Source organism: Ostrinia nubilalis, chromosome 5 (genome assembly GCF_963855985.1).
Source record: "Ostrinia nubilalis chromosome 5, ilOstNubi1.1, whole genome shotgun sequence".
Classification (NCBI taxonomy): domain Eukaryota; kingdom Metazoa; phylum Arthropoda; class Insecta; order Lepidoptera; family Crambidae; genus Ostrinia; species Ostrinia nubilalis.
Genome location: NC_087092.1, coordinates 1,832,772 through 1,858,304, shown reverse-complemented (window position 1 = coordinate 1,858,304; position 25,533 = coordinate 1,832,772). Strand labels below are relative to the sequence as shown.

At 40.3% G+C, this 25,533-nt stretch overlaps 3 protein-coding genes and 1 long non-coding RNA gene across 4 annotated transcripts; 1 reads left to right on the top strand and 3 right to left on the bottom strand.

The window, feature by feature from the left end:
- Positions 1–320: 320 nt before the first annotated feature.
- LOC135071642 (apolipoprotein D-like) lies at positions 321–5,203 on the bottom strand. The gene is made up of 4 exons (XM_063965405.1): positions 4,580–5,203; positions 2,486–2,616; positions 1,671–1,873; positions 321–483 (listed from the first exon to the last, which is right to left on the bottom strand). Exons 1-4 carry the CDS (start codon positions 4,703–4,705, stop codon positions 341–343), a joined length of 603 nt encoding a protein of 200 aa, XP_063821475.1. The 5' UTR covers positions 4,706–5,203; the 3' UTR covers positions 321–340.
- Positions 5,204–5,549: 346 nt separating this feature from the next.
- LOC135071641 (probable cytosolic Fe-S cluster assembly factor GL21135) lies at positions 5,550–14,071 on the bottom strand. Its single transcript, XM_063965404.1, has 8 exons — positions 13,875–14,071; positions 13,371–13,585; positions 13,092–13,237; positions 12,834–12,992; positions 12,492–12,740; positions 11,643–11,853; positions 7,896–8,053; positions 5,550–7,540 (listed from the first exon to the last, which is right to left on the bottom strand). Exons 1-8 carry the CDS (start codon positions 13,938–13,940, stop codon positions 7,308–7,310), a joined length of 1,437 nt encoding a protein of 478 aa, XP_063821474.1. The 5' UTR covers positions 13,941–14,071; the 3' UTR covers positions 5,550–7,307.
- A 451-nt stretch (positions 14,072–14,522) lies between these two features.
- LOC135071639 (dynein axonemal light chain 4) lies at positions 14,523–18,864 on the top strand. The gene is made up of 2 exons (XM_063965403.1): positions 14,523–14,865; positions 17,121–18,864. Exons 1-2 carry the CDS (start codon positions 14,800–14,802, stop codon positions 17,367–17,369), a joined length of 315 nt encoding a protein of 104 aa, XP_063821473.1. The 5' UTR covers positions 14,523–14,799; the 3' UTR covers positions 17,370–18,864.
- A 4,930-nt stretch (positions 18,865–23,794) lies between these two features.
- On the bottom strand, positions 23,795–25,234 carry LOC135071640 (uncharacterized). The gene is made up of 2 exons (XR_010257305.1): positions 25,139–25,234; positions 23,795–24,568 (listed from the first exon to the last, which is right to left on the bottom strand). It is a non-coding gene; the product is annotated as an uncharacterized LOC135071640 (long non-coding RNA).
- Positions 25,235–25,533: the final 299 nt, after the last annotated feature.

The window sequence follows — 25,533 nt, the reverse complement described above, 5'->3', positions numbered from 1 at the left end:
TTTTAAATTTTAATGTTCTGTAAAACCTATCTGTCCCTATCTAAAGCGGGTTTTAGCACTACATAAGACAACAGTTCCTGCGGTAGCGGAGATGCGCGGTAGGGGTGAATTATATGACGCAACACTTATCACGGTATAGTTTGGGGCATAACGCACAACTGAAAGGAAATTTTTTGATGTTTGCCGTAATAAAAACACACCCCGCAACGTTCAACTACCGCAAGAAACTATTACGAGATAATGTCGCCAGTCCTATTTGTGAAGGTAGTAGCGTACGAGGCTGACACGGGAGACCACGAGGTGGTTAATAAAAGATCCTGTAAAGTAAACAGTTGTATTGTCAGTCTGGGGGCCGCGTGCAGTTGTGGTTCTTGGACACGATGAGGCGGTCGGGGTCTAGGCGCAGTTCTTGCATAATGGCGTACACGCGCGCGCGTAGTGATGCGCCGAACTCGCGCTGCCGGCCCAGCACCCACATGCGATCTGAAACAGTTTGTAAATAGTGCTTCATACTTGACCTTCACTGGTTGGGTTTTTATTGGCGGTCAAACTGTCATCATCATCATTTCAGCCATAGGACGTCCACTGCTGAACATAGGCCTCCCCCAATGCTTTCCATGTTGATCGATTGGTAGCGGCTTGCGTCCAACTGTTAAATCCTGGATACACAGGAGTTGCAGCGGTGGGAATAGTCCCGTTATGGGCTTCATAAGAAAGCAAGGGTCAAGGTCAACCCAAGGGCGATAGAGTGCTAGTTAAGGGCTTCACAAGAAGGCTCAAGATCACCGGAAGGGCGATAGAGTGGTAAGTTGGGAGTTTCCCTATTGATCTTATCAGAAGTGAGGATATCCGCAGGACCGTAGAAAAAGTAACAGAACGTGGAAAACTCAATGTGGGCAGGCCTCCCGCTTGGTAAATTAATGATCTGGTGAGGCACAAGACCGGTTCTTGTGGAATCTTTAGGAGAGGCCTTTTCCAACAGTAGAGTAGACGTCCTTTGGCTAAAATGATTAACCCATCAGTACGGCTAGCACGAAAAACTTTCGAGTTCAAATCGTTTGCGTACTCGAATCGCCATCAAAAGATTTAGTATGAAAACTACAACAGCGCCCTTGTGAACGTGTCGTAAAGTGAACTTAGTATGAGATGTGGTTGCACGAAACTTATTTTGAAAATCAAAATTGTCACGTTATCGTTTAATTGTTTATCGTTTTCGTTTGTCGGCCGTTTGGTGTAGTGGTTCAGAACGGACTACTATGCCGAGAGGTCCCGGGTTCGATTCCCGGCCGGGCAGAAATTGAAATGATGAATTTTAATTTCTGTGACGGGTCTGGGTGTGACTATGTATAATATTTATGTATTTAAAAAAAAAAAGTATATAAGTAGTAGGTATATCCGTTAAGCTAGCACCCATAACACAAGCATTAAGTTGCTTACTTTGGGGCTAGCTGGCGCTGTGTGAAATTGTCCAAAGATTATTTATTTTTATTTATTTATTTTATTTTAATTCGAAGATTGAGTATCGAATTTTATCGAGTACGCAAACGATTCAAAGACGAAAGTTGTTCATGCTAGAGGTACAGTTGTCTTCAGATAAGAAGATTTTTTCTTATTCCATTTCAGCTGGGCTAGATCACACGAGAGCAAGCCAAAGTAAAAATACGGCTCACCCGAGTGCGCGACGCCGAGGCTGGAGCAGGACCACACGAGGGCGAAGCGCTCGTAGTCCGTGAACAGCACGTTGTAGAGCCCGGCGCCGGGCAGCAGGCGGCCCAGCAGGTAGGGCATGCGGTTGTTCACCTTGTAGCGGAACGTCGACGCGCCCGCGTGGCTCGGGATGCCGATCGCGTACGTTATACTGCTGGCCCCGGTCCTGACACAGAGATAGGAACAATGAGGGCTATCGTTTTTATACTTAACAGTTGGCACCCCTGGCGATTGACAGGACCTTACTCTACAGTGGCGCCATCTTGATGAGTGCAAATGCGATAGTCCTCCTACCACTTTGGCGCTCACCAGTTGGTGCCACTGTCTTCGCTACTAGCAAGTAACAGGACCTTACTCTACAGTGGCGCTAACTGGTGAGCGCTAAAACGATAGCCCTCAATCCTAAGAGGCTGGAAACCCTGAGAGAGACTACAGAACTGGGAATGATGAGTGAGTAGGATTAGGTAAGTACTCCAACGACCCAATTCAACGAAATAAACTTCAGGTAAATAACAAAAATTAACGTCACTCTTCGCAACATCCTTCCTCCCTTCAACCTGGAATGATTTATAGGTTGAAACACTGTAAAGAAGCTATATTGTACCTATTATTTGAGATTTTAGTCTTATCGACTTACTTAGTACATCAAATTTAGTGCTTTTATCACGCCATTTCATCGATTTTACGCTATTAATTAATCAGAATTTATCACGGCGCCCATCCCTAGACCGGCTGATCTACATACAATCGTAAAACGTGGTCAAAGCTAGCCAATTACCATCGATTGATGGTGCTGATGCTGATGTAGAAGTAGCCCTTCTCGTTGAGCGTGACGTTGAGCTGGCTGCAGCTGGCCGCCAGCTCCATCAGGTAGAACGAGCGCTCCACCTCGTACCACGTGCCCGTCATCTGCAACAGTCCTCAGTCCAGGGTAGGAAGACAAATTGGGAAAATAATAAAGGATCAGTAGGGAAATTTTACAGGGAAGCTGTTAAAAAGCTAACATAGAATTGATGACTGTTATAACTTTTTACTTGACTGTAGAGCCTTGCCACACTGGCGGATTCCAAGAACGAAGAAACGAAGTAAGAAGGCGAACACGAGGTGAAAAGTCGAGGCGGAAACGTTGCAAATCCGCGATGTATTCGCCACGGAGCCGCTGCGTCGCCGCTCCACTTTGAAAAAACTTGTAATCCGCCAATGTGACAAGGCTCTAAGAGGTATACGAAAATTGTCATATCGATGAGTGTTAACTTCGCGAAAGCAGCATTACCAAAGTAATACAAATCGCTAAAAGCTTGATGGAGAGCAAACATCGTACAATTTGTTATTATTACCATAAGAGGTCACAACCCCGAGCAATTAGAAAACGATAGAATGAAAAAGAGGCTAAAGACAGTCATAGATGTATTGAATTTCCATTTGCCAAAAACGTTGCAAGCCTGAGTTGTTGAACGTTGTGATAGATGAGAATCTAAGTTCACAGGTATCAAGACAGTTAAACATATCGAGTTCCATTTGCCAAAAACACGTTACTAGTTCGATGACATAGTGATGGATGAGAATCTAAGTTAACAGGTATCATATCAAAACAGTTAAACATCGAGTCAGTTAGTGGAACGTGTAATAAATATGGAATAAAAGTGGCGCGAGCGAGGGCGCGGAAGGTCACGCAACTGCGCAAGCGCATGAGTCGACAGCGCCGGCGCGGCTGCCACGTCTGCTGACCCGCCCCGCCCACCACGCGGAGCTGGAGTAATACGCAATACTACGACTTCACATCAATATTATTACTACCTTTCATGGGCGCACCGTGTACCTAGCTTCTGGCCTAGGCCCCCCCTCTTTTTAGGTCAGATCGTTTAACTTAGCTCTTTCAAAGCGACACTACGAGATTTCCGGGGCGAAAGGCTGCAAACATCTTTAACCATGGGTCCAGCAGCCACAAAAAAATTCTAAACAAAGTTACGTACTCCTATTAATACGAAATACTACGACTTTACATGAATCTTAGCACTATCTTTCGACCATTATTAACGCGCAAAGACTATCTTCCTTTATTCCGCTGCTCAAGGTCAAGTAGAGATCAACTTAAACCATGCCATACAAAGATAATAGCAGAAAATGTGGTTCATATGAGCATATTGTTTTTCAGTGTTCTAATTGCACAATAATCTAGGCTAGGACGTATTAGAAGACTGACTAAATTAGTTCTTCTGCAAGTAAATTGAATTGCATTGCGTGAATGCCATTATCTGGCTCGAAGGACCATTTATTACATCATGGAGCGTGAGGTGTAACTGCGCGAGCAACATAATAATATCTGACTTATTGTATCTAATAATCTCTATAAATAATAAATGTATTGTCAAACATGCATTGAAATGCGAACCAACACGTAATCCGCATTCGTAACACTGCTCGATTGTAATTTATAATTCATGGAAATGTACGACCCAGGCCTTCAATATTTAAAAACAACCAAATCATTACTTTCTTTTTAATAGTAATTCCGGATTATCAAAATTTTCAAATAATACCTAGCTTATTGAATAATTTATGAAATAATTACAAACACACTAACTTAATTCAAATAAATCCCTTTGTTCTAATATTTTCAAGGTAGGTACAACAACAAATAAATTATTCATAAATAAATTAAAGTGAAAACCGAAACGAAAACCGGAAAATGTTTCTTTAATTAAGGAAAATTATGTAGCTTTTTCTAAGGACACACAAATCACACAATATTATGTAACAAAATACACCAACAGCATTTTGCCTTTCCGAAAAAAAAAACACTATCAAATCATTACGTTCCAAGTCTAGATCTGGGTGCCCAGATGTAATTAGCAAGAAGAATGGTACTCACCCTAGTGATGTCGAAGTTTGGCAGCTGGGGGTAGATGGGGCATTCCCCGAGGCCGGTGCCCAGCGCGCCCCCAGCGGCGGCCAGGACCAGCAGGGCTCGCGCGGCGGCGGCGCGGAAGTCCCCCATCGCACTGCACTCGATCAGGCGCGGGCGAACGTTGTTTTGTAAACACGCCGCATGTTTGGGCAACAGCGGACCGCTGTGCGACTGCGGTGGCGGTGCGACTGACTAAAGTGACGCGAGCCCGCGCTGCGGTTGATACAAAACGTCACGTGGCCGCTGCGTACGAGTTGCGTAGTTTTTTGTTTTATTTTGTTCGAAAATTAGTCGCATTGTGTTTTATCACGAGGTGTGCGTTTTGTTTGATTTTATGGCTAACGTCTTACGTGACTCTGAAACTGGCATCACAATGTATTTTACATTTGGTTTAATTCAAAATCATGTGATACCGGGCTGATCAATTCAGTAAAGCAAAAAAAAAACTTCGACGAGTGCTCATTTGAATCTTTACTCGATCCTCAACCCACATCTGAAAATTATGTTGCCTTATATAAAAATATACATCGTCATACGCTAGATGGCGCTTACAGATCAGTAAATCACGCAAGCAAAGTTCGCTGTAATATAATATTCTATATATCTATTAAGATACAAAAACAAAAATGATGAATCTAAACAAAATACAGTAACACAAACACAATATTTGAATTGTGTCATTGTTAAAAAAAATCTTCAAAAATGTAACTTAGGTTCACGAGTTCCAAAAATCTAAACTCGATCGTCTCGGCTGCGTTACGTGACTACTAAAGCGTCCTCACACATTCTAGATACGGTAATCTACATATCGCGTCGAATTAAACCGCACCAGGTGACAGTGCACAAGCTCCGTAGGCATCGACGTCACGGCCGCCATTAGCATGCATAATTCACTGTCACCCGCTAATGAGCTTAGTTGCTATACAAATAATCGTTTTACTTTCAACAATTTTATTGTTCCTCCTTCCTTAACAACAAACAATCAAAATATTTACAACCGTGCCAGTAAAATATGGCTCTGAAAAAAGTGACACCTATTTCCCTCTCATTCTCAAGATAAATGGGCAAGGGAGAGGGAACTAAGGTTTCACGATTTTCAAACCCAATCTTTAGAAACTGGTTGCATAAATGTGCAAAATATACAAATAACAACAACATAACGTAACAATACAACGCAGAGGTGCTTCAAAATAATATCTATGTATTGATAGTGAATACTTGCAGTATGCATAATATTTAAATTAGGTACTATTTCATTATTTAAGCTTAAGGAAACTAAAGTAAGTCAATAAAATATTATTTAAATTATAAATAAAATACATAATTATAAATAAATTGAATTATTTATCATGAATAGAATAGGCAAGCCCTTACTGGCTTTGCCTTTATTTGTGACTAAAAACAGTATAATATAATATGAAAAGTTACATAAATATTATCTCTTGTAGCATTATAAATCAGAGATTTTCATTTTCATTACATAAAATATAAATAATACCTAATTATACATAATTGTTTACTTATTAGACAAATTAAAATTGTAACAATACGTATAAACTACACCATCATACTCGTAGGTCACCAATTTGCCATTATCAATGGAGAAAAGTAAATACAAGTTGTTGGGCGTTACATTTACATTTCAAATGGATAGAATTTCATAACTCACGCCATCTGGCGAGATTGTCCGAACAAGATTATTACACCGCGCGCCACTAGCTGCTATTGCGTCAGCTTATTGCACGACCAAAAAGTTATTAAATTAAATTTGAATTTAGGCATTGTTTGTGATACCGACAGACCTCTCTGGGTGCCGTGATCGAATCCGTCTGCCACCAAGAAAAAATTAAACAGAACCTGCGAATACTAACAGTTGTGCGTAATCGCTGAATTCTAGGAAAAGGACCTCCTGGCTGTGGCGGATTTACAGTTTTGCCGCCCGTAGGCTAGGGTGGGGTTGGATCTTCATTTAACTTTTATCTTCTGAAATCGAGTAAGCGTCATCTAAAATCTGCCGCCCCTAGGCCGCGGCCTATACGGCCTATTGACAGATCTAGGACTGCCTCCTGGTATATTATTAATACCCAAGGCGCAGTAGGTTGGAGACGGTCTTGGTTACCACTTGATATTGAACTCTATGTCAGCCTTTTCCACAGCACGGTAGGCTGTATGTAGTATCGCCTTTGCCTTGTTAGAGTCGCGGCAATCTAGCTATTTGTCGTAGAGACGCCGCGCAGCGTAAAGTGAGAGCTGCAGGGTGTCTAAATTCCCACGGCCCTAGTAGTTCTAGTAGTTCGACGGTCTAGTTACCACTTGATATTGAGCGCTATGCCGACCTTCTCCACAGCATGGTAGACTCTGCACTGCCTTCGCCTTATAAGAGTCACGGCACGGCCATCAAACCAGTTGGCGTATAGGCGGCACGCGGTATAAGTGAGAGCTGCAGGGTGTCTAAATGCCCAGGGCTCTAGTAGTAGACGGTCTTGGTTACCACTTGATGTTGAGCGCTATGTCGTCCTTTTTTACAGCATGGTAGGTTGTGTGCAGCGCCACCTTAGCCGCCTTATCGAAATCGCGGCCGTCAAGCTAGTCGTCGTAAAGCCGGCACGCGGCGTAAAGTGAGAGTTGCAGGGTGTCTAAAATACTAAAAGGGCCCTAGTGGGCCCTGGGCATTTTAGTTAGACGGTCTTGGTTACCACTTGATATTGAGCGCGATATCAGCCTTCTCCACAGCGTGGTAGGCTGTATGCAGCACCGCTTTTGCCTTGTCAGAGTCACGGCCGTCGAGCCATTCAGCGTAAAGCCGGCGTGCGGCGCGGTCGGTGGCGCGAGGAAGTGCGGCGTAAAGCGCTTCAAGCTGCTGCACGAGCGCGCGCCCGCTCTCGCCGGATACGGGCCGGGACTGCGCACCGCCGTTCAGGCAACCTAAGAGTTAATGGGAAAATGGTCTTTAATAAGAAAAGTTTTCGGCAATATTTTCCGGCAACATTGCTTCGATATGGCAACATTTGGGTTCGAGAATGGTTTGACTCTGTAATGCCTGACCAAATAAAAATTGTACATCTATTTTAGATCTATCTTAAATTTTTTCTAGTCTACGCCATTCCAATTAAATCTAACTAAATAGCCGTTTAAACTTCTCCACTCGCCTCTCCATAGGTTAGAGTTAGAGAGTGTAAACCCTCCATAATTTGCCTTTGTGCAGTGGATGCTGATGAAATGATCTGGATGATGATGTTGATGAATCATTTATATTATTGCATAACGGTTAAAAGTTTACCTGATGGACACGCCATGACTTCCACATAATGGTAAGGCGACTTCCCCCTTTTGAGCTTCTGCACCAGATTCTGTATATTTCTGAACCCGTTCGCGATTGCGAACTTCAAGACTTCTTTGCCGTCTTTTTCTAAAGTTACTTCTCTGAAGTCAGGATTCCTGAAATTAACAACAATATTATTTTAGACAAATAAATAAATCATTGGACAATTTACAGTGCGTCATTTACTCCCGAACTATATAAGGTGTTATTTTTTATACTGATCATACTTTACCAACACATCTAATAAAATCATACAAATAAGACCCAAGTGTTTTTTCAAAAAAATTCAGGCTAGTTTTCGAGTAAAACGACAAAAAATGTTTCGAAAAAAATTAAAAATAAATCATCCTTTGAGCGCGGTGAGTACCTACTCGTTTACGCACTATCGTAGTAGCCGGCCGAGGGCAACGACCGCTGCCACGTGCCGCGCCGCGTGAGTCGGCCATATTGATATCGCTGCCAGTCGCTCCGCGCCCACAGCCCGCGCCGAGCCGCCGATCGGCATGCGGAAGCGCAACAACTTACAACATAAACAATCGTCCCAGTCCGCCCAATGTCCTCTAACGTATTGAAGTGTATGTGCGAGTTATTACAATGCCGCGCTTGATAAATAACAAAACGCAGGTGAAATTATGTTTCGGGCACACTGACTGGCCGACGAGAAACATTGACGAATCGAAAACCTTCACACCTTGCCGTATCCTGACTTGATGAGATCCCGTGCGCTTCGAGGACGAAGTTCTGGATTTCAATTTCAATCACCGGCACAGTGCTGGCGGTACCCAGATGCGAGCGCCGCAGACGGCGGCTTTTGCGTAAAAATACTGAATGCCTTATCAAGGAGTTGTTGCCAGAGGGCCACGACCGCGACCGTGTTCTATCGATGGATATTGCGGAAGTCTACCTAGGTACATACCTACCTACAGTGTGATTTGGACAGATGAGTGCTTGTTTACGCGAAAGGGACTTTTTCCGTAAAAAAGTTAGTGCGCGAATTGTGAATACAACATCCGACGTGGTGTCTAGTAAACAGCAATCAAGTGTGCAGCCCGGAAGCATTACCTCAATTCGATCGTGGCTAGATTAGACAGTGCAAAACAGTGTTTACGTGAACAAAGTACAACAAAGGCTTGACGTTCAAAATGTATTGTGATTAGTGTAATAATAACCTAGGAACTTAAATAACAACATTCAAAATCGGTAAATGTGTGAATAAGTAAAATCAATGAATCTAAAGTGTGATGGCAAATCATAATTTAGGAATTAAAACCAGGAAAATTAATCAGTGAGTTTTATTTACAACACCTATTCATATTCAATATTAGGGTGCATTTCCACTGAAGCGAAGCGAAGTAGTAATAGGTATGTACCTATCAATTTTTTATTACGTCTCTAAATAAATTGCGTAGGCATTACGAAACCGTAGATATTGAATTCCAATTTCTATCCTTTTTTAAATTTCTAGTTTAACGCGGATGATTCGCCTCGGTTCGTTGGAAAAATCCCCCGCTATTACACTAATGAAAATACACTTATTTACCTACTTATGTGGCTAGATTTTGTTTCTCCCAGCGCGTAGTACCTACCTATTAACATGACGTAACATCGTACATACTCACGAGTGATAATTTTTGGTAACGTAGGTTTAGTGTAATCTAACCTTAATGTGTGTGAACGTTGAATGAACGCGCGCGGCCATTGTTCGTACTCGTATGAATGAAATGAGTAAAGAAAGAGAGAGAGGCAGTGAGTGAAGACAGGATGGTTGTAAAAATAATATCTTTTTTTTGTTAGGAAAAGTAAAAACAAAAACTAGCCTGAATTTTTTTTTTAAAACACTTGGGTTGTATTTGTATGATTTTATTAGATGCGTTGGTAAAGTATGATCAGTACAAAAAATAACACCTTATATAATTTGTTACATTGTTTCATCTACACTGAAATAGTGTTATGTGGGGGCGAAATAGATATATAGCGTAGATATACTTCTTGTTGTCGCGAAAATGGTTAAACGCGGAAGATATTACTTTTATAGGCATTGAAATTATATTCTGAAAGTTGAAGTTTAAAAAAAATAGGTATCAATTCAAATAATTGTAATGCTAATGTTGCAATGGTAAACAATTAAGGGTTAAACGCATTCATCTTTGGGTTCATTCAGTTTCACAATACATGAATATGAATGATTACTCATTGTTTTTACTGCGCTATTTTGTAACATCTCCATTGGACACGTACCTGCACTGGTAAATACGCACGTGCATAGCCAGCCCTAGAAGGCTTTAATAAAATTGCAAATCGTAATAAAATTGCGACAGTCGCAATGAAATTGAGACCAAGAATAGTTAGACCAGTAATAGTTTCTAAGAGCTTGGAAATCTAATAAAGGGCAGAGGGAGATGTTGTGTAGGCACGTATGTTTAGTCGTAGAGGCTAGAGCTGATCTACACATGAGATTTTTATAGGCATGACGCTTCACAAATAGTCTGTTGAACGGAAATTATCAAGGTGCTCTATCCACCCTGAAATATCATAGTCTTAGAGAGCTCTTATCATCGCGTCATTTCAGGGTCTTTAGCCTAGGCACAGACCACCAACTTTTAGTAGGCCGATAGTTGGGTCGGGCTGTTAATCAGTATTGACATGGTATGAAGGTGCGCTCATTACGCCGATTTGGTATCGGCCGATGCTTCTGTTACTTCGATAGTGAGTGTAGTGGAAGTTAATAAATGAAAAGAGTGGACTGTATGAAAATAATTGTCTATTCGGTATAAATTTACAAGATTATCGAGACCGTTTAGTGCAAAGTCGTTGAAGAGAGTGCGTCAGGATCGTCTTCTTCGATGTTCGCTCGCGAACCGAACATTGCTCGTTCGTTCGCCGAACGCTCGCCGCTCCCTCCGGTCACGCCGCCCGCGGGCAATGTCCGTGAGTAGGCAGCTTCATACAAATTAGAATCGGGCCTAACTATCGGCCAACTAAAAGTCGGTGGTCTGCGCCTAGGCTTAACGTTTGCGTAGTCTTCTTAGGGATATTATTACTGTGACATCATTAAGGAGACTGACTTCACTGCAGGACTCTATCACATAAAATGGAGGATTAGTAGCAGTACAGTCCTATCAACTTAAGCTGAGAATTGCATTTGTGTGAGTGATCGCCAAAAGTACAGTTAGTAAAACACATACAAATAAAATTAATGTTTTATTAAAAGGAACTCCATAAAACACTAGCTACCAATTGGGCCGATGTAACGACACTTGACACATCCTTTTAAATAAATAAATAAATAAAAACAGGTCCTCGCTCAGCATTTAAATGCCAATTGCCAAGGCACGAAGTACCGCGACGCTGATATTCTGCGAGCACCGTTTATAGAGAGGGCGTCCAGCCAGCCTTACAAAATTACAAAATAAAAACAGACTAAAAACTTTTCGTTCACACCTTTAAAATACGTATTCAATTAGCATAAAATTTGTTTCTATCTGCTACCAGTACCGGGGGTGAAGTGAAGTATGTGAGCGGCAGGGAAGTGTCGCGTGGCGGACGCGCCGCGCCTCAGGCCGATTGCTATAAACTAGTATAAACCGGTTTAAACCATGCGCGGGACGCGCCGCGCCTCAAGCCGATTGCCACTCTACACTATCGGTGTGAACTCACACAAATGCAATTCTCAGCTTAAGTTGAGAGGACTGTAGGTAGTCTTACCTGAGATTCTTATAAACCAGCTGCGCGTTCGTCTCTCCGAACAGCTGCTCAGCGGCGTGCAGGAAGATGCTGTCTGCGTAGCCGCCGGAGCCCGAGCCCGCGCGGCCCTTGACCCCGGCCGGCTCGCCGTCACCCCACGCCCAGTCCAGCGCGGCTTCAGTGGCGTCTGATAGAGACATGTTGCTGTTGCCCAGCATTTGTTCTACTTCAACTGAAATATGAATTAGGTTAGTAAAATAAATTCAGACATTTGATGAAAATAGTGCAGACATCAACTCAACGACACTTATGGACTAAGAGCTAGTGAACGCCAGACCTACGTCATTTTATAAAAGCTGAAAGTTTGTCAGCGTATGTTCCCAGAAATAGCTGCCAAAGCCACGATGACACAAAAACTTCATGATTCACCAACATTCTAACCTATATTGGGAGCATACGCTAACAAACTTCCAGTTAGTTCTTAGTCTATTAGGTATCTTATTAGCTAAAGGTGCTGTTTTGCTGAAAAAACGCAGTTTAATGTGCTGTGTTGCCAAATAACACTTTTACAACCTGGTCGAGTTAACTGCGTACCTGGCGGCCGTGACGTCACACCGAAGCTCTAGTACGGAAGGGGCGAATAAGGAGAGGTTTACGAGTAAATGGTAGGGAGTCGCATTCCAGGTGGTGTGCAGTTAGCTCGATCGGGTTGTATCTCATTATTACACATCCTTTTCTTTCCTATTCTTTGAAGTTGTTATGTGACAAGGACTTCCAACAACACAGGTACAATGACACGTTCAATACAGAAAAAGTTGAGAAAGATAGAATTACTATTATCATATTCAAGAATCCCATTTGTTTACTTACTTGCAGTTATAACACAGTCAACATCATGGCAGTTCAACATTTCACTGTAAAAGTCTTCTCTAGAGGCCTCCAGCTTCTTGTCGTAGCAGGGCATGAAGGTCACGTGGTACACTTCCCCAGGGGTCACTTCTTTCTTCTTTGATAGATACTGCTTGACCAATGAGCCCATTATCTGTTGGGGAGACTTGGTGGTGGATATGTAAGGCAGTATGAAAGACCCATGTGTTTTCTCTGCATAACATACCCATCCTGAAAAAGTATTTGATCAATATAAGTACAAATAAAAAATAAAAACAATGTAACAAGACATTTAAAAAGTTTTTAATATTTTTTAGTATTCACCTGGACAAGAACTTGCTAACATTGGCAGGTTTTTAGATGTGGGATCATTTTGTTGGTCCTGATACCGCTGCAAGAACTCTTGCTGAGCCTCAAGCAGAGACAAATCTTCTGCTACAGTCATATCTAACACCATATCTGCTCCTAAACTTTTAAAGTAGCCTAAAATGAAACAAAAACATACACAGTGAAATTTTTTACTCAACAGGGTGATTTTGGGCTTTATTGTTTGTCATTTACAGTCTAGATTAAATAGATTACCTGCCAGTTTGGAGGTAGCTTCTTCTGGGGAAAGTTTGTAGCGAGCCGCCATAGATAACACTGGCTGTGGGGATAGTGAAATTACTACTAAGCTGACATTCTTGGTCACACCTTTGCTATCTGTGTATTTTCGTTCTGAGAATACTCTGGAAACACCAAAAATTTCATATTTTTAGTTACAATAATTACTAAGTACTTTATGCTGCTCAACTTGCCTCGCCTTTTAGTATAATACAAAGTCGACATTATTATATTTCTTGTAAGTTTATGTCAACTTACCGTAAGAGCTCTTCTTGACTCTGGCGCGTGACCAGCACACTCTCAGCAGACGTGATGCAGCCGCTACACGCGAGGCAGTCTGCAAGAGTGATCTCCACTTTCTGAAGTTTCTGCTCCCTGCCGCTTGATAAATCAAAGTACCCATCTTCTCCTATCTTGATCTTAGCACCTGTTTTACTTTTTGTTTTTTCGATTTTCACAGGTTTGATACATTCCTGGAATTAGTTGTTAGTTTTAGGTTGTAATAATAGCAATAACATCAAACATAAACGTACAAATACGTAGGTACGTGTGGCCTTGTTAAAGTAGGTGACAATGACAACAAAAACACGTAATAATTACAGTGTAACAATTACTAACAATTTGGAAACTTTCTAGGAGTTAGTAATTAGGTTCATAAAATGAAATCTGTAAGGCCTAAATTTTTTTCAACGACGTAACTTTACGAACGACGACGAAGATAAAGAAATTAAACACGCTATACAATGTTTATAGGTTACTTACCTGTGATGGTGTAATGAAGTCATCAAGGTCCGTCAACTGTAATGCACCACTAAATCTAGAAGTCATGATTCTGATTAGTCTTTATTGAGTAAATATAGTTATTTGTGGTAATAATTAATATTTTTGTAATGAAAAAACAACACATCAACAACATGAACAGAACAAAACAGCTGATTTTGTCAGCTGTCAGTATTGACTTTAGCTTTTTTAATTAGATGTTTGGATTGTAAATAATCGAGCCAACTATTACAGTCATGTTGCATAGAACGGAAAAATCTTTTTTATTTCCATTTTGTACAAATTACAAACAACACAATCATTTTCCAAAGCTAACAACACAATATTTTCATAAAAACAGCTAAGTAGGTTCTTCATCTCAGTCGGTAGGAAATAGTAGAAACCGACTAATTCAATGTAAAAAGCACTTACAATGTTACAATTACTGGTTTGGTTTTATTGATGATACATTGTTCTTATATCATGCTAGGAGTAGCAGCAGTGGAAACAACAGATAGGAAACCATCCCCTCCACCCATAGGATGACCCATATCAACCCATATGACCAACAGTGTTATGTAAGTTGGTACCTACATCTACATACCTACACTAAATAAACAGTTGACCTTTAAAAAATATAAAGTATTTGTAATAAACAATAAGAAATCCAATCCTGCCGCCTACGCATACACTTGATGTGGCCATTTCCATTTCGCATTGACCGCACATCACCCGATGCTGGCCGTTTACACCTACACGCGACGAGAAAAATCAATCACATCTTCCCGCCTCCGTCGGTATCCAAGGCAACGAGTAAACAGCGGGGAGACGTCGCGACGCGCGCTACGCTGGCAATCGCTCCTACTTTATTATTTACGAAATTAATTTCTAATACCTAGTGCCCGTGAGTTAGTGAAGTGAATGAATAATGGCTGACGAAGGAGCAGGCGGTGCGGGCGGCGAGAAAGTGATCCACACGTATCCTCTAATCAGAGTAAGATAATGCACCCTTATTTATTTACTTTAGTTACATAACGAGGGTTTGTTATTGTTTATTCGTGTGGAACGATGAGATGATCAGCAAAGTCTGTATTTTATAGTTAAGCACATACCTAAATTAACGTACCTACATAATTTTATAATATTCCCCGAATTCTGCTTTGTTTACTAAGGTGAAATTTCGAAATAATATTGTCTGCGACGCTCTACCTACGCTACCATTGCACCTGCCAACCCCTTTGGGGGCATTATCCGTCTAGCCTCTATTATAAACTTAGGCATTAGGTACCTAGGCACCACATCCTACCTATAGGTATTCTATGTTCACGGTGTAGTGGACGTGGACGCATTGTTATGGATTTTGATTGCGCTTTTTAACCAGGCTCAATAAATACACATTATCTAGGATTACTTATTCTTATAAAATCGTTCATTTTAGAAAGCTAACTTACTTATTAAAAGTTAACTTTGTAACGTTATCCCAAGTTTGGTGTTATATTTCGGACACGTCAAGGTCCGCGGGTCGGCGCGCAGTGTTGCGCGACGGTGGCACCGGCTGACGAAGGTGAAGTGGCCAAGATGAGCCGTCCAGGGATATCGGGTTTCCGTCAATGCCTGTGGCTAAGATGAAAAACCTCATTCCGCCACATCTTTCTAATAACTTTAACCACATTTACGGAGGGGTCTTTGCTAGTCACGTGACTTCCGATTCCGCAAAGCGACATGCTGACCCAACTAAAGCGCATTTTAGTAGTAGAGTAGCTTTTTGTACACCAAATTAACCATGATTCAATACTCGACTCCTAACTATTGTCATGATAAATAGTTGAGGTGGAGCCACTTCACATGGAGTGCCGTAATGCGTTTAACTCGGCAAACAGCCGTATGACAAAACAAACTTCATTTTGTGTTAATTTGTTTTAGAATTCGTATTCGGGAGGTCACTTTCACAAACTGCGTGTTTTGTTAGAAATTACGTGTGATGACATAAAATAGCGATTTCCCTGACGATTTGAGAATAATAGGTGGTACCTATACCACACCACACAACATAAAATGTTCTGTACCACACCACCTAAGAGCAGAGTGAGGCGTGAGCGGTTGATGGTACTTTAACCTACCTCTTATTTACTTAGATTTTGTTCTTCTAAGATTACTCTGACGATGTTGCAATCTCACAGAGCGGTCACACTAAGGCCTATATTTCACCGGGACACCATGGCGGCGCAACCAGTCGCCGCTACCACAGAATAATAATAAGTACTCCGCTACCAACAAAATGTATACAGCTTTGCGCAACCAAACGGACACCAGGTGAGTAACTCTCTATAGAGCTGTATACATTTTGTTGGTAGCCGGCGACTGGTTGCGCCACCATGGTGTCCTGGTGAAATATAGCCCTAACATAAACCATTTCATAAATTAAAGCATTGCGGGTTCCAGTGAGCGTAATTGAATAAACAGTTGAACGGCCGCGACCAGTTGCGTGTTCTCTCCGGTATTGTTTGTTTTGGCAGGTGGATCCAAGCCACTGTTGTCCTACGATCACAAATCAATCGCCTGTTCCTTTCAATCGGGAGGATATTTATGAATCAAACTTCTTATCTGATTTATATTTGTGTAACGACTACGCGTTCCAAAGCTATCTCAACAAAAGGTCTTTTTCTGCTTGCTTGAAGATTTGCTATTCTAAAGGCTCAATACATATACCGACATTAGCTAATTAATTCCCGTTAATTTTTTGCTAAACTTGGGCAGAAGCTAATGGAGCAACGAGCTCCCACGATAAATTTTGAAGTCATCGTTTTGGTGTTTCTCAGTCGGCTTCACCTTGACTTGAGAAAACAATTGAGTGGGCTAATAATAACCTACATACTATTCTCACGGTAAAACGCAATTCATTTTTAATTATTCACTTCGGACCGTAGTTACAGTTAAGTACAAATAAGTAGCAGATACCATTTTTACGTAAACTGTACGTACATGGACGTCAAGTTTTATAGAAACGCGAGAATAGCATCACATCGCAGACCACGTAGGTAGGACTTACTAATGTGAATTAACCTTCACTACTAAGGTAGCTATTATTGTTACAGCACCCTTTGTGACCCTTAGAAGATGGATGCGATGCCTAATTATATTGGAAACGTTAAATAAACCGCCCAATCACAAATCGTTGATTGGGCAAATCCTTATTTTGAATACGAAAACGTTCTTAAAACCCTCAATGACGTTAGCCCTTGTCCACAGCACTCCGACATGTCTGAAGAGATGCGTATCGAAGCGATGGAGCTCTCAGTGACTGCATGCGAGAAATTCTCGCAAAACAACGAGCTGGCCGCGCGCATGGTCAAGGAGTCCATGGACAAGAAGTTCGGGCCCGCCTTCCACGTGGTCGTCGGCGAGAGCTACGGCTTCGAGATCACCTACGAGTGTACCACGATATGCTACATGTACTTTGGAGGGAACCAGGCTATATGCATCTGGAAGTGCTCGTGAATACGCGGACGTTTTAGATTATACTGGTGGTGTTATCAATAACTTTTAGTTGGTATTTTACATTTGGATGGTCGCCATATTTGAACAGGACATAGTTACGTTTGAATATGTAAGTCTTAAATAACGAAAACGACGAGAGAGCTTTTCTTTAAGATATTTTAAAGGATTATTTATAAATAAGAAGGAAAATTACTTAGAATAGCGCTAAAAATATTGCCAATGACGGGCAGCTTAGCTTTAAAAAATTTCGACTGAAACAATTTTAGTTGTTTTCATATGCAAAACGGTGCTGAGTGCTGACACGAAACAATTCAGAACAGCCGCCATTAGCATAAACGCGATAAACTAGTATTTGACCACTAACTTCGCTACGGATTTCTTTTTGTTAGCTTGATTTCGTATTCATAAGTTTTCTTTTTGCATAATCAACTTTCAGTAGAAGTACCAACTGAATTCGGCTTTCTTTTTATCACCAAATGACTGATTTATTAATTGTAATATTCCATCAGACGTGTTGATGCGCGTCAAAATCGGTTATGGCGCGCTGAGTGGATCACCCCTCCTCGTCGACACAGGAGGGCGCACCGCAAGGGTGAAGCCCTACGCGCTTTCCCCTAATTGCATTACATTTGCCTACATAGTATGTCTAGATGTATTTTTACTAACAATCATGCGTAGAACACGAAATCAGACTCGCGTCTTTAACAACATCCTGTATAATACTATGATGAATAACGTTAGAATCAGAAAGCTTCGCAAATAATAGCTTCGGAATTTAGTTTACCAACTTGTTGAACTGCTGCAGCTGCTAAGCACTCCCGACGACTTGGTGACAAGTGTCGGAAACCAGGTCAGAGCAATGTGAAACGGTGGCCAGCGTAAGTGCACACGACAATCAATATCTGTTTCGACGACAACGATTTGCATTAAAAGTCAGTAATTTAATATCATGCTCATTGCACTTTCCAACTACATAGTTCTGATTTAATAAAATTTTAAATTTAAGGTACTTTTAAATACAAATGGGTGCTAAATATTTGTAACAAGAAACTCCATACAGGCCCTCGCTCCGTACGCGACCTTCGGACCACTCACGGTCGAGAAGGGACCTCCGTAATGGTAATACGCAATTAGCTATAGAACGGTGTTATTCGAAAAACACTAGTTATGCCAAAGTTAATTATTTTTTGTGGAGTGCCCGCAGCCTTGAGCACAGTATCCTATTGTTCACTGACTCATAAACTTCGATGGGAACGGCAATTGCAGTTGCCGTTTTTGTAACGATTTTGTCAATTAGACGTTAGTTTTTATGGTAATTATGTGTATTTACAAGATACATTTCAAGTTCACTGCGATGTACGTACAAAACTAAATCGAGGCCATATTAATAATGAAACTTATATATTTTGTCATTAAATCAGATTGCTATTATTATTATAAACACATATTGTGTAGTATGTAAATTTTATATAACAATAAATTCTAATGTTTGCAACTTTATCTTTTTTTTACCTGTTTTGACTTCCCTTTATTATAATAATTTATTTATGACGCATATTTCAGCAAGTATCGATATCAGGCCACACGTCAGCGGGCAGGGGTCAGGCACAGCCACGCCCACTGTCACGTGTCTCTTTCACTTGTCCATCATAATATGATAATACAATTTAATTTCGGGAAGATGACACTACTCGCGCCATACACAAAAAGTCCTTTAGGCATAAAAGTCGATAGGAACAAACATCGCAAGATTGGATTGTATTGATAGGAAAAGACATTTTAGTTTTCTCAAAATTAATATAATTTCAATATAATATGTCAATTCCAATAAAGTTCATATTATGAATCAAGTAGACATCCTGTTTCCACAATTTAAAGTGCCGGTGCTGTGATATTCTCAAGCATGATCGGTGTAAACGAGAGATCTTGATTATTGAGTGTGAGAAAACTGTTTTGATACGGTTGAGTTGATGGCACGCAGTTATAACAAAACTGACAGCCATTTATTCAAGCTTACTGCTTCTAAGTTATACTGACCATGCTTTTTGTCTCTATTAATTAGTTAAATGTAAAGTGTGGGTGTCAGGGCTTGTATGAAGCTCGGAGCAAAGGAAACAGGAACCAACGCTAGTGCTCACCACTAACCTACATCTTTTACGAACATTGGCACATAAAGTGATCACATAATACGTATAATAATACTAAACATGTCACATACGAAAGCTAATACAAATTTTAATAAACTACATGTTAAATTTCACATCGTATCAACTATACAATTAGTATCTATCAACATACAGATTATGAAACGCTCATATAAAAATCTACACAACTGATACAATATTGTAAACGTATTAAACTTATCTAGGTACGATCTAACAATAAAGGTATGAATATACTTTAACATTTTAGGCACGATTTTATCAAATTCAGTGTGTACTGGGTACAAGATGCGCACTGGGCCGTAGGAAACCTATTACATATAAAGCACCTCTATTTTATATTATTTTATGGAAGGTTTGCCTGGTCGCACACTGCCTGCTTGAAATATCGTTACTAATTCAGTAGATCACGTTGCTTGCCGAACTTTACGTAGACAAACTGCAGTTATTTGTGATAGCATCGATATTAGAAACACGTATGAGGTGTACTATCACGAACATTTTTGCATGTTTTAGCAAGTCAGAGTACAAGCACATCTTCAAGGTGTGAATCCAACTTTAGTTTCACAATAGCTGTAGGCCGCAGTGTGTGACCGGGCCTTACGTCTAACGGAACAACCATAGAACTTGGAAAAGTGAAGTAAGAAAACAATCACCTTACAAAAGTAGTACAATGAATACCCTATGATTAACTTATATTTTAATATAAAAATAAAGAACACATCGCATGGAATGACGAAGAATATTGAGATTTGATTTCATTTGACGGAGTGTACTTATTTGAACTGTAACCAGTTGTGTCTACCGTTTACAGTAATTTAGTAAATTATATTGGATTAAAAATATTGTACATACAGTCGAAAGTATAATGTAATTAATTAATTTATCGATAAAAAGTTGTTAAACTCTCCGTCAAATGTAGGCTCATCATAAAAAGAAGAAATATTCGGATTTGTGACAGGCAGGGAGTTCGTATACACGACACGAATAGCTTTGGTTACACCAAGACTCGGATTAATGTAACTTATACTGATGATGGCACTTACATACATGTAAACAACGAATACAATCACAATAATAACAACTAATTACCAACTAACGTGTATATCTTTGTCCCCCTAACAAAATAATTAAAATAATACGTTTTTTTCATTGTTATAAGCGTATCTTCTACACATCTGGACAAACAAAAAGTGTTTCGTAGTTTCTAATGAATGTTGGAAAATGACAACTAAGTATCTATCTAAATGTGTCATTAAAGTACATATTACTCTGATAAATGCGAATGAATCAGGTATAAATATATCACCACAATAAATACATTTCACAACATCAATGATTACATTTTAATCACTATTTATGTTATGTGTGGAGAAGTATAGCCGTTTCCAAAATATTGTAGTCAAAAAGTTTGATATTGAGTTGTTGTACAGTAGATTTTTCCAAAAGTTTTGTAGAATCGATACGCTAATATCAATCTCTTATAACTATTAGTCACTAACAATTTGACCGCCCGCATGTCTGTTATTCACTCAAAATTCCAATCACAACTTGTCCTTATTAATTAAAATTACGTAAAAATCTCAGAATACGGAACAAACCAGAAACCGTCAACGGGCGTAAATGTGTATTCATATAAATTACTCCGAATCGCACTAATTTGACTTTAGAGAAATTAGTCAATGGCCGGCGCGCGCATTGTTTACATATCCGTCAGATTGACACTTTATAATTAAATTATGCCGTCTTGTGCCGTTCCAACATGTAAGAATGCTACTGGAATTACGAAGAAAGTGCATGGGATCATGTTTTATCCGTAAGTAGCACATTTCCAATTCATTTTAATTAAATAATAATTTTCAAAAAATATCACGGTTGTATTTTGTAAGTGTTGCCACAGGTCAACGGAATATTTTACCCTACTTTTTTATATTGAATTATATTTGTCTTTAAAAAATTCACGCGTTAATTTTGTTAGCGTTACCACAGAATAATGGAATATTTTCCCCATCCTTTTTGTTTTAATTAGTTTTTAGTGTAATTTCACCCATGACATGACAACCTGATTAATTAAATTATAAGTGCCACTTGTGGCCTAAACTGAATAAATATTTTTGATTTTGATTTGATTTTAATATTTGAATTAATTTATAATATTACTCCCTAAATAATGAGGAGATAATAAATTACTATCGTGAATTTCATACTTTCCCATTTATTCAAAAGTAAGGCATTGGTATCAACAGATCAGCAGCAGCAATATTTGTATATTTAATAATAATTTTAAATAATTAATTATTGCTTACATACTTACTCTGATTTTCTTTCAGGATACACAGCCAGAGTTGCCTCGCAATCAAATTCAAGTATTGGTGATGTTTTTGATTTGGATTCTGTTTTTGACTCCAAGAAAAGTTAAACTAAAAGCACTACTGCGCCGTAAACAAATGTTTTGTTGTCGATATGTTTACATAATAAAGAACCTTCAGTTTCTTTTTTGTTTTACTTGGCATTCTAAAATTTATATTCGACTTTTGTAATTGACTTTTAAATAACATATTATACCTACATGTAGTATATTACACTATTTAATAGAAATAAATAATCATCTACACTTAGTTACTTCGGAGTAAAAATTAAATTCATAGGTAGGTAGGTACTATCTATGCCTATGGCCAGTCATGTCGTCTCGTTCTATCGCAAAGAATCACCATTTGATGAGAGCGAGAGCAAAAACGGAAATGGATAGTTAACACTGTGGCCGTGTGTACTTATTTCACTTACTTATTTTTTACTTGTTTAACATCTCTTTAAAAAATTACATAATTTTACCCCAAAAATGGGGGTGTCACACGGCGCTAGTAACACTAAAGGGGGTAGAGGGGCGCGGGAGGGGAAGTATTTTGGACACAAGTTGTCGCGTAGAAATGTTATCGGACACTCCTTCTGGTTTGTTATGTATTCTGAGGTAAAAATTTGAACTCGTTAATTTATTATCTAAATAGCAATGCGTTAGTTATATTAATAAGCAGTAAGCCAATAACTCGCAGTTTACTTTTTAGATCATTATAGCTTTACATATAATAATTTGCTATAGTTTGTCGTTTTTGTTAACAATTTTTGATTCGTTCGAACAAATCTTTCTTCGGCTAGGGCCGAGACCAATAATATAATCAATATTTAACTTCGAAAATATTAATACTATTCTGGTTACCGTATTTATTAATAAGACAACTATACATTTGAACATGTTTAAATTATTTAAGCAGCCAACTGGTATCAGATCAACTGATTTTAAAAATCTACCTTTGACAAGGCAATTCACAATAGCACTTAACTGTGCATCGATGCAACAAAATAGCCTCTAGTTACGGTAGTACGATAATTAACTAACTCGCGATAAAATATTAATTATTTAACCAATGTTTGGTGTCTTCAGCAGTCTGAACGATTACCTTGACGTGTCCATACATTAATTACATAAATGTACGGAACTCCGTACTAATCACACGAATATAATAATTTGGGAAGACGATCCCCGCATACGTCATGCTTTGATTAATTTTGAACACATTACATCACTAACTTCATTGTCCATTTTATAACAATATACGCCACGTAATAGTAATTAAACATCTTGTTTTGGCTTAATAAAAATACCTAAAATATATAAATGTAAGATATTCTTATCTTGACGGTACGACGAGCCCGAAGCTGCATTTATATTTCCAAAATTATGCGCACAATAAAAGTTCCAAATGGTTTTTAAGGCATTCATGTAACTACAGTACGTAGTTACTGCATCTTCTTAGTTCAACCATAATCGCTAAAAAGAGGTATTTGTTAAATGTCTCGTCTCAACTGGATTGCGTGATTTCGACGGGACATAAAAGTATGAGGGTGTTTAATTGTTTATCTCGACATTGGAAAAGTTAAATGCGAAGTTGAGCCGAGCTAGCAATTTGTATTACTATGTCAAGTCGTCTGAGATTGTTAGTTAGCGGAACAGATGTCAGTTACGCAAAATGATAAATATGCAACAGTCACATTGCTCGCAGCTGATATACAACATCGGACATGTTAGTTTAATACAAAATCATCTTTGTAAATCAGTGGTTCTTAACCTTTAAGTCATGAGGGACCATTTTAAGAACCACTGTTGTAAATAGTAAACAAACAATATAATCGCGCAGCTTAGATATCACCGAAAACGTGCAAGCAGCTTTCATCTTTTGGCAAGCTCGAGTCGCGCGTCGTTATAAAGGCCTATTCAAACCTGAGCGATATTCGCTGCCGCTGTGGGTAGAGGTACATACCGCGCGGGTTTCACTCAGGTATTTAGTATCAAGTATCGCGGCTAGAGCGACCTGAGCGATATTCGCTGCCGCTGTGGGTAGAGGTACATACCGCGCGGGTTTCGCTCAGGTATTTAGTATCAAGTATCGCGGCTAGAGCGACCTGAGCGATATTCGCTGCCGCTGTGGGTAGAGGTACATACCGCGCGGGTTTCGTTCAGGTATTTAGTATCAAGTACTGGGTTTTCTCTGCCGCAGACGGTAGCGAATACCGCTTAGGTCTGAACAGTATTATTACCGCATACCCACTGGGTTTTCTCTGCCGCAGACGGTAGCGAACACCGCTTAGGTCTGAACAGTATTATTACCGCATACCCACTGGGTTTCCTCTGCCGCAGACGGTAGCGAATACCGCTTAGGTCTGAATAGGCCTTAAAAAAGCGTTCACTACAGTTCAAACGTCGAATCGAAATTACCACATCACTACGTCACAGCGCGCGCGGTTTCCAAACGACCGACGTCACTACGCCACGGGAGACGCTTACACCGTGGTGTAGTGGTATGGCGGTCGCTAGGAAGGAAAGTGCGCGAGCAGCAGCTTGGTGGCCTTGGCCAGCTCGTAGGCCGCGCTCCGCACGCGCTGTAGCGGCGCGCCCGTCGACCCACCACAAGCTGCGCACAGCTCTGCGCTCGCACTGCGCAGCTCGCGAAGCGTCGCTGACAGCTCCGGGTCCAGACAGTTCTAAGGAACCACACAAAATCAAAATCAAAAATATTTATTCAGTTTAGACCACAAGTGGCACTTATGAACGTCCAAATGTAAATAATAAAAAAAGAAAAGGTAGCCCTTATGGGGCACTTTACATGTCTCCTTATCTTTTGGGCCCTACCAGCGCTTCGAGACAAACATATGGCAAGTGCTGAGAAGAAACGCCCCGGAACAAACTCAGTCACCACTTATTGCCAGGAATAGCCAAATTTAAGCACCACACACACCACTTTTATATAACCGCTCGGCATGGGTAGACTGTCGAAGGACTTTCACAGCGACCACCTCTCTACCTTCCCATGGCTATACCAATTTAACTTAACTATTATATGGTAGGATCAGGAGAGATGTGCGCGGAATTGCGGCAGCCTTTGGCAGATTGCAGATTATTTGGGGACCAATGGGAGTTAGAAAAAGACACAATGGATTCTAAGACAAAAGGGGTCATAAAGGGTATCAAAGGAACTTCACAATCTACCCATCCTGCTCGTACACACACTAGTTACTATCTACCCATAGTACTGGTACAGATAGTCTAGTTACCTGCGGGAAGAGTGCTAGCAACGCACGAACGCAGCGGCGAATGTCCTGGCTGCGCTCCGCCAGCTGAGGCTGCTGCTCGCGCGCCGCCGCCCACAGCTCCTGCAACACATTACATAGTTATAGTCTGGTCCGGGAGCACGTAGAATTTTGTCCAATGACCCCTAGCTACCCATCCTTATCGCTCACGCGTAATTATGTTGCTATCGCGCTCGCACACTCACTCCGGGTGCCCGTCGCACAGTCGCGACAGCAATATAATTACGCGCGAGCGATAAGAATGGGTAGCTAGGGGTCATTGGACAAAATTCTACGTGCTCACAGACCGGGCTTTAGTAGCAGTTCTGCTTACAACTTTTAGTTTGAGCGTTTATTGAGTGTAGATGATAGCAGCGCGA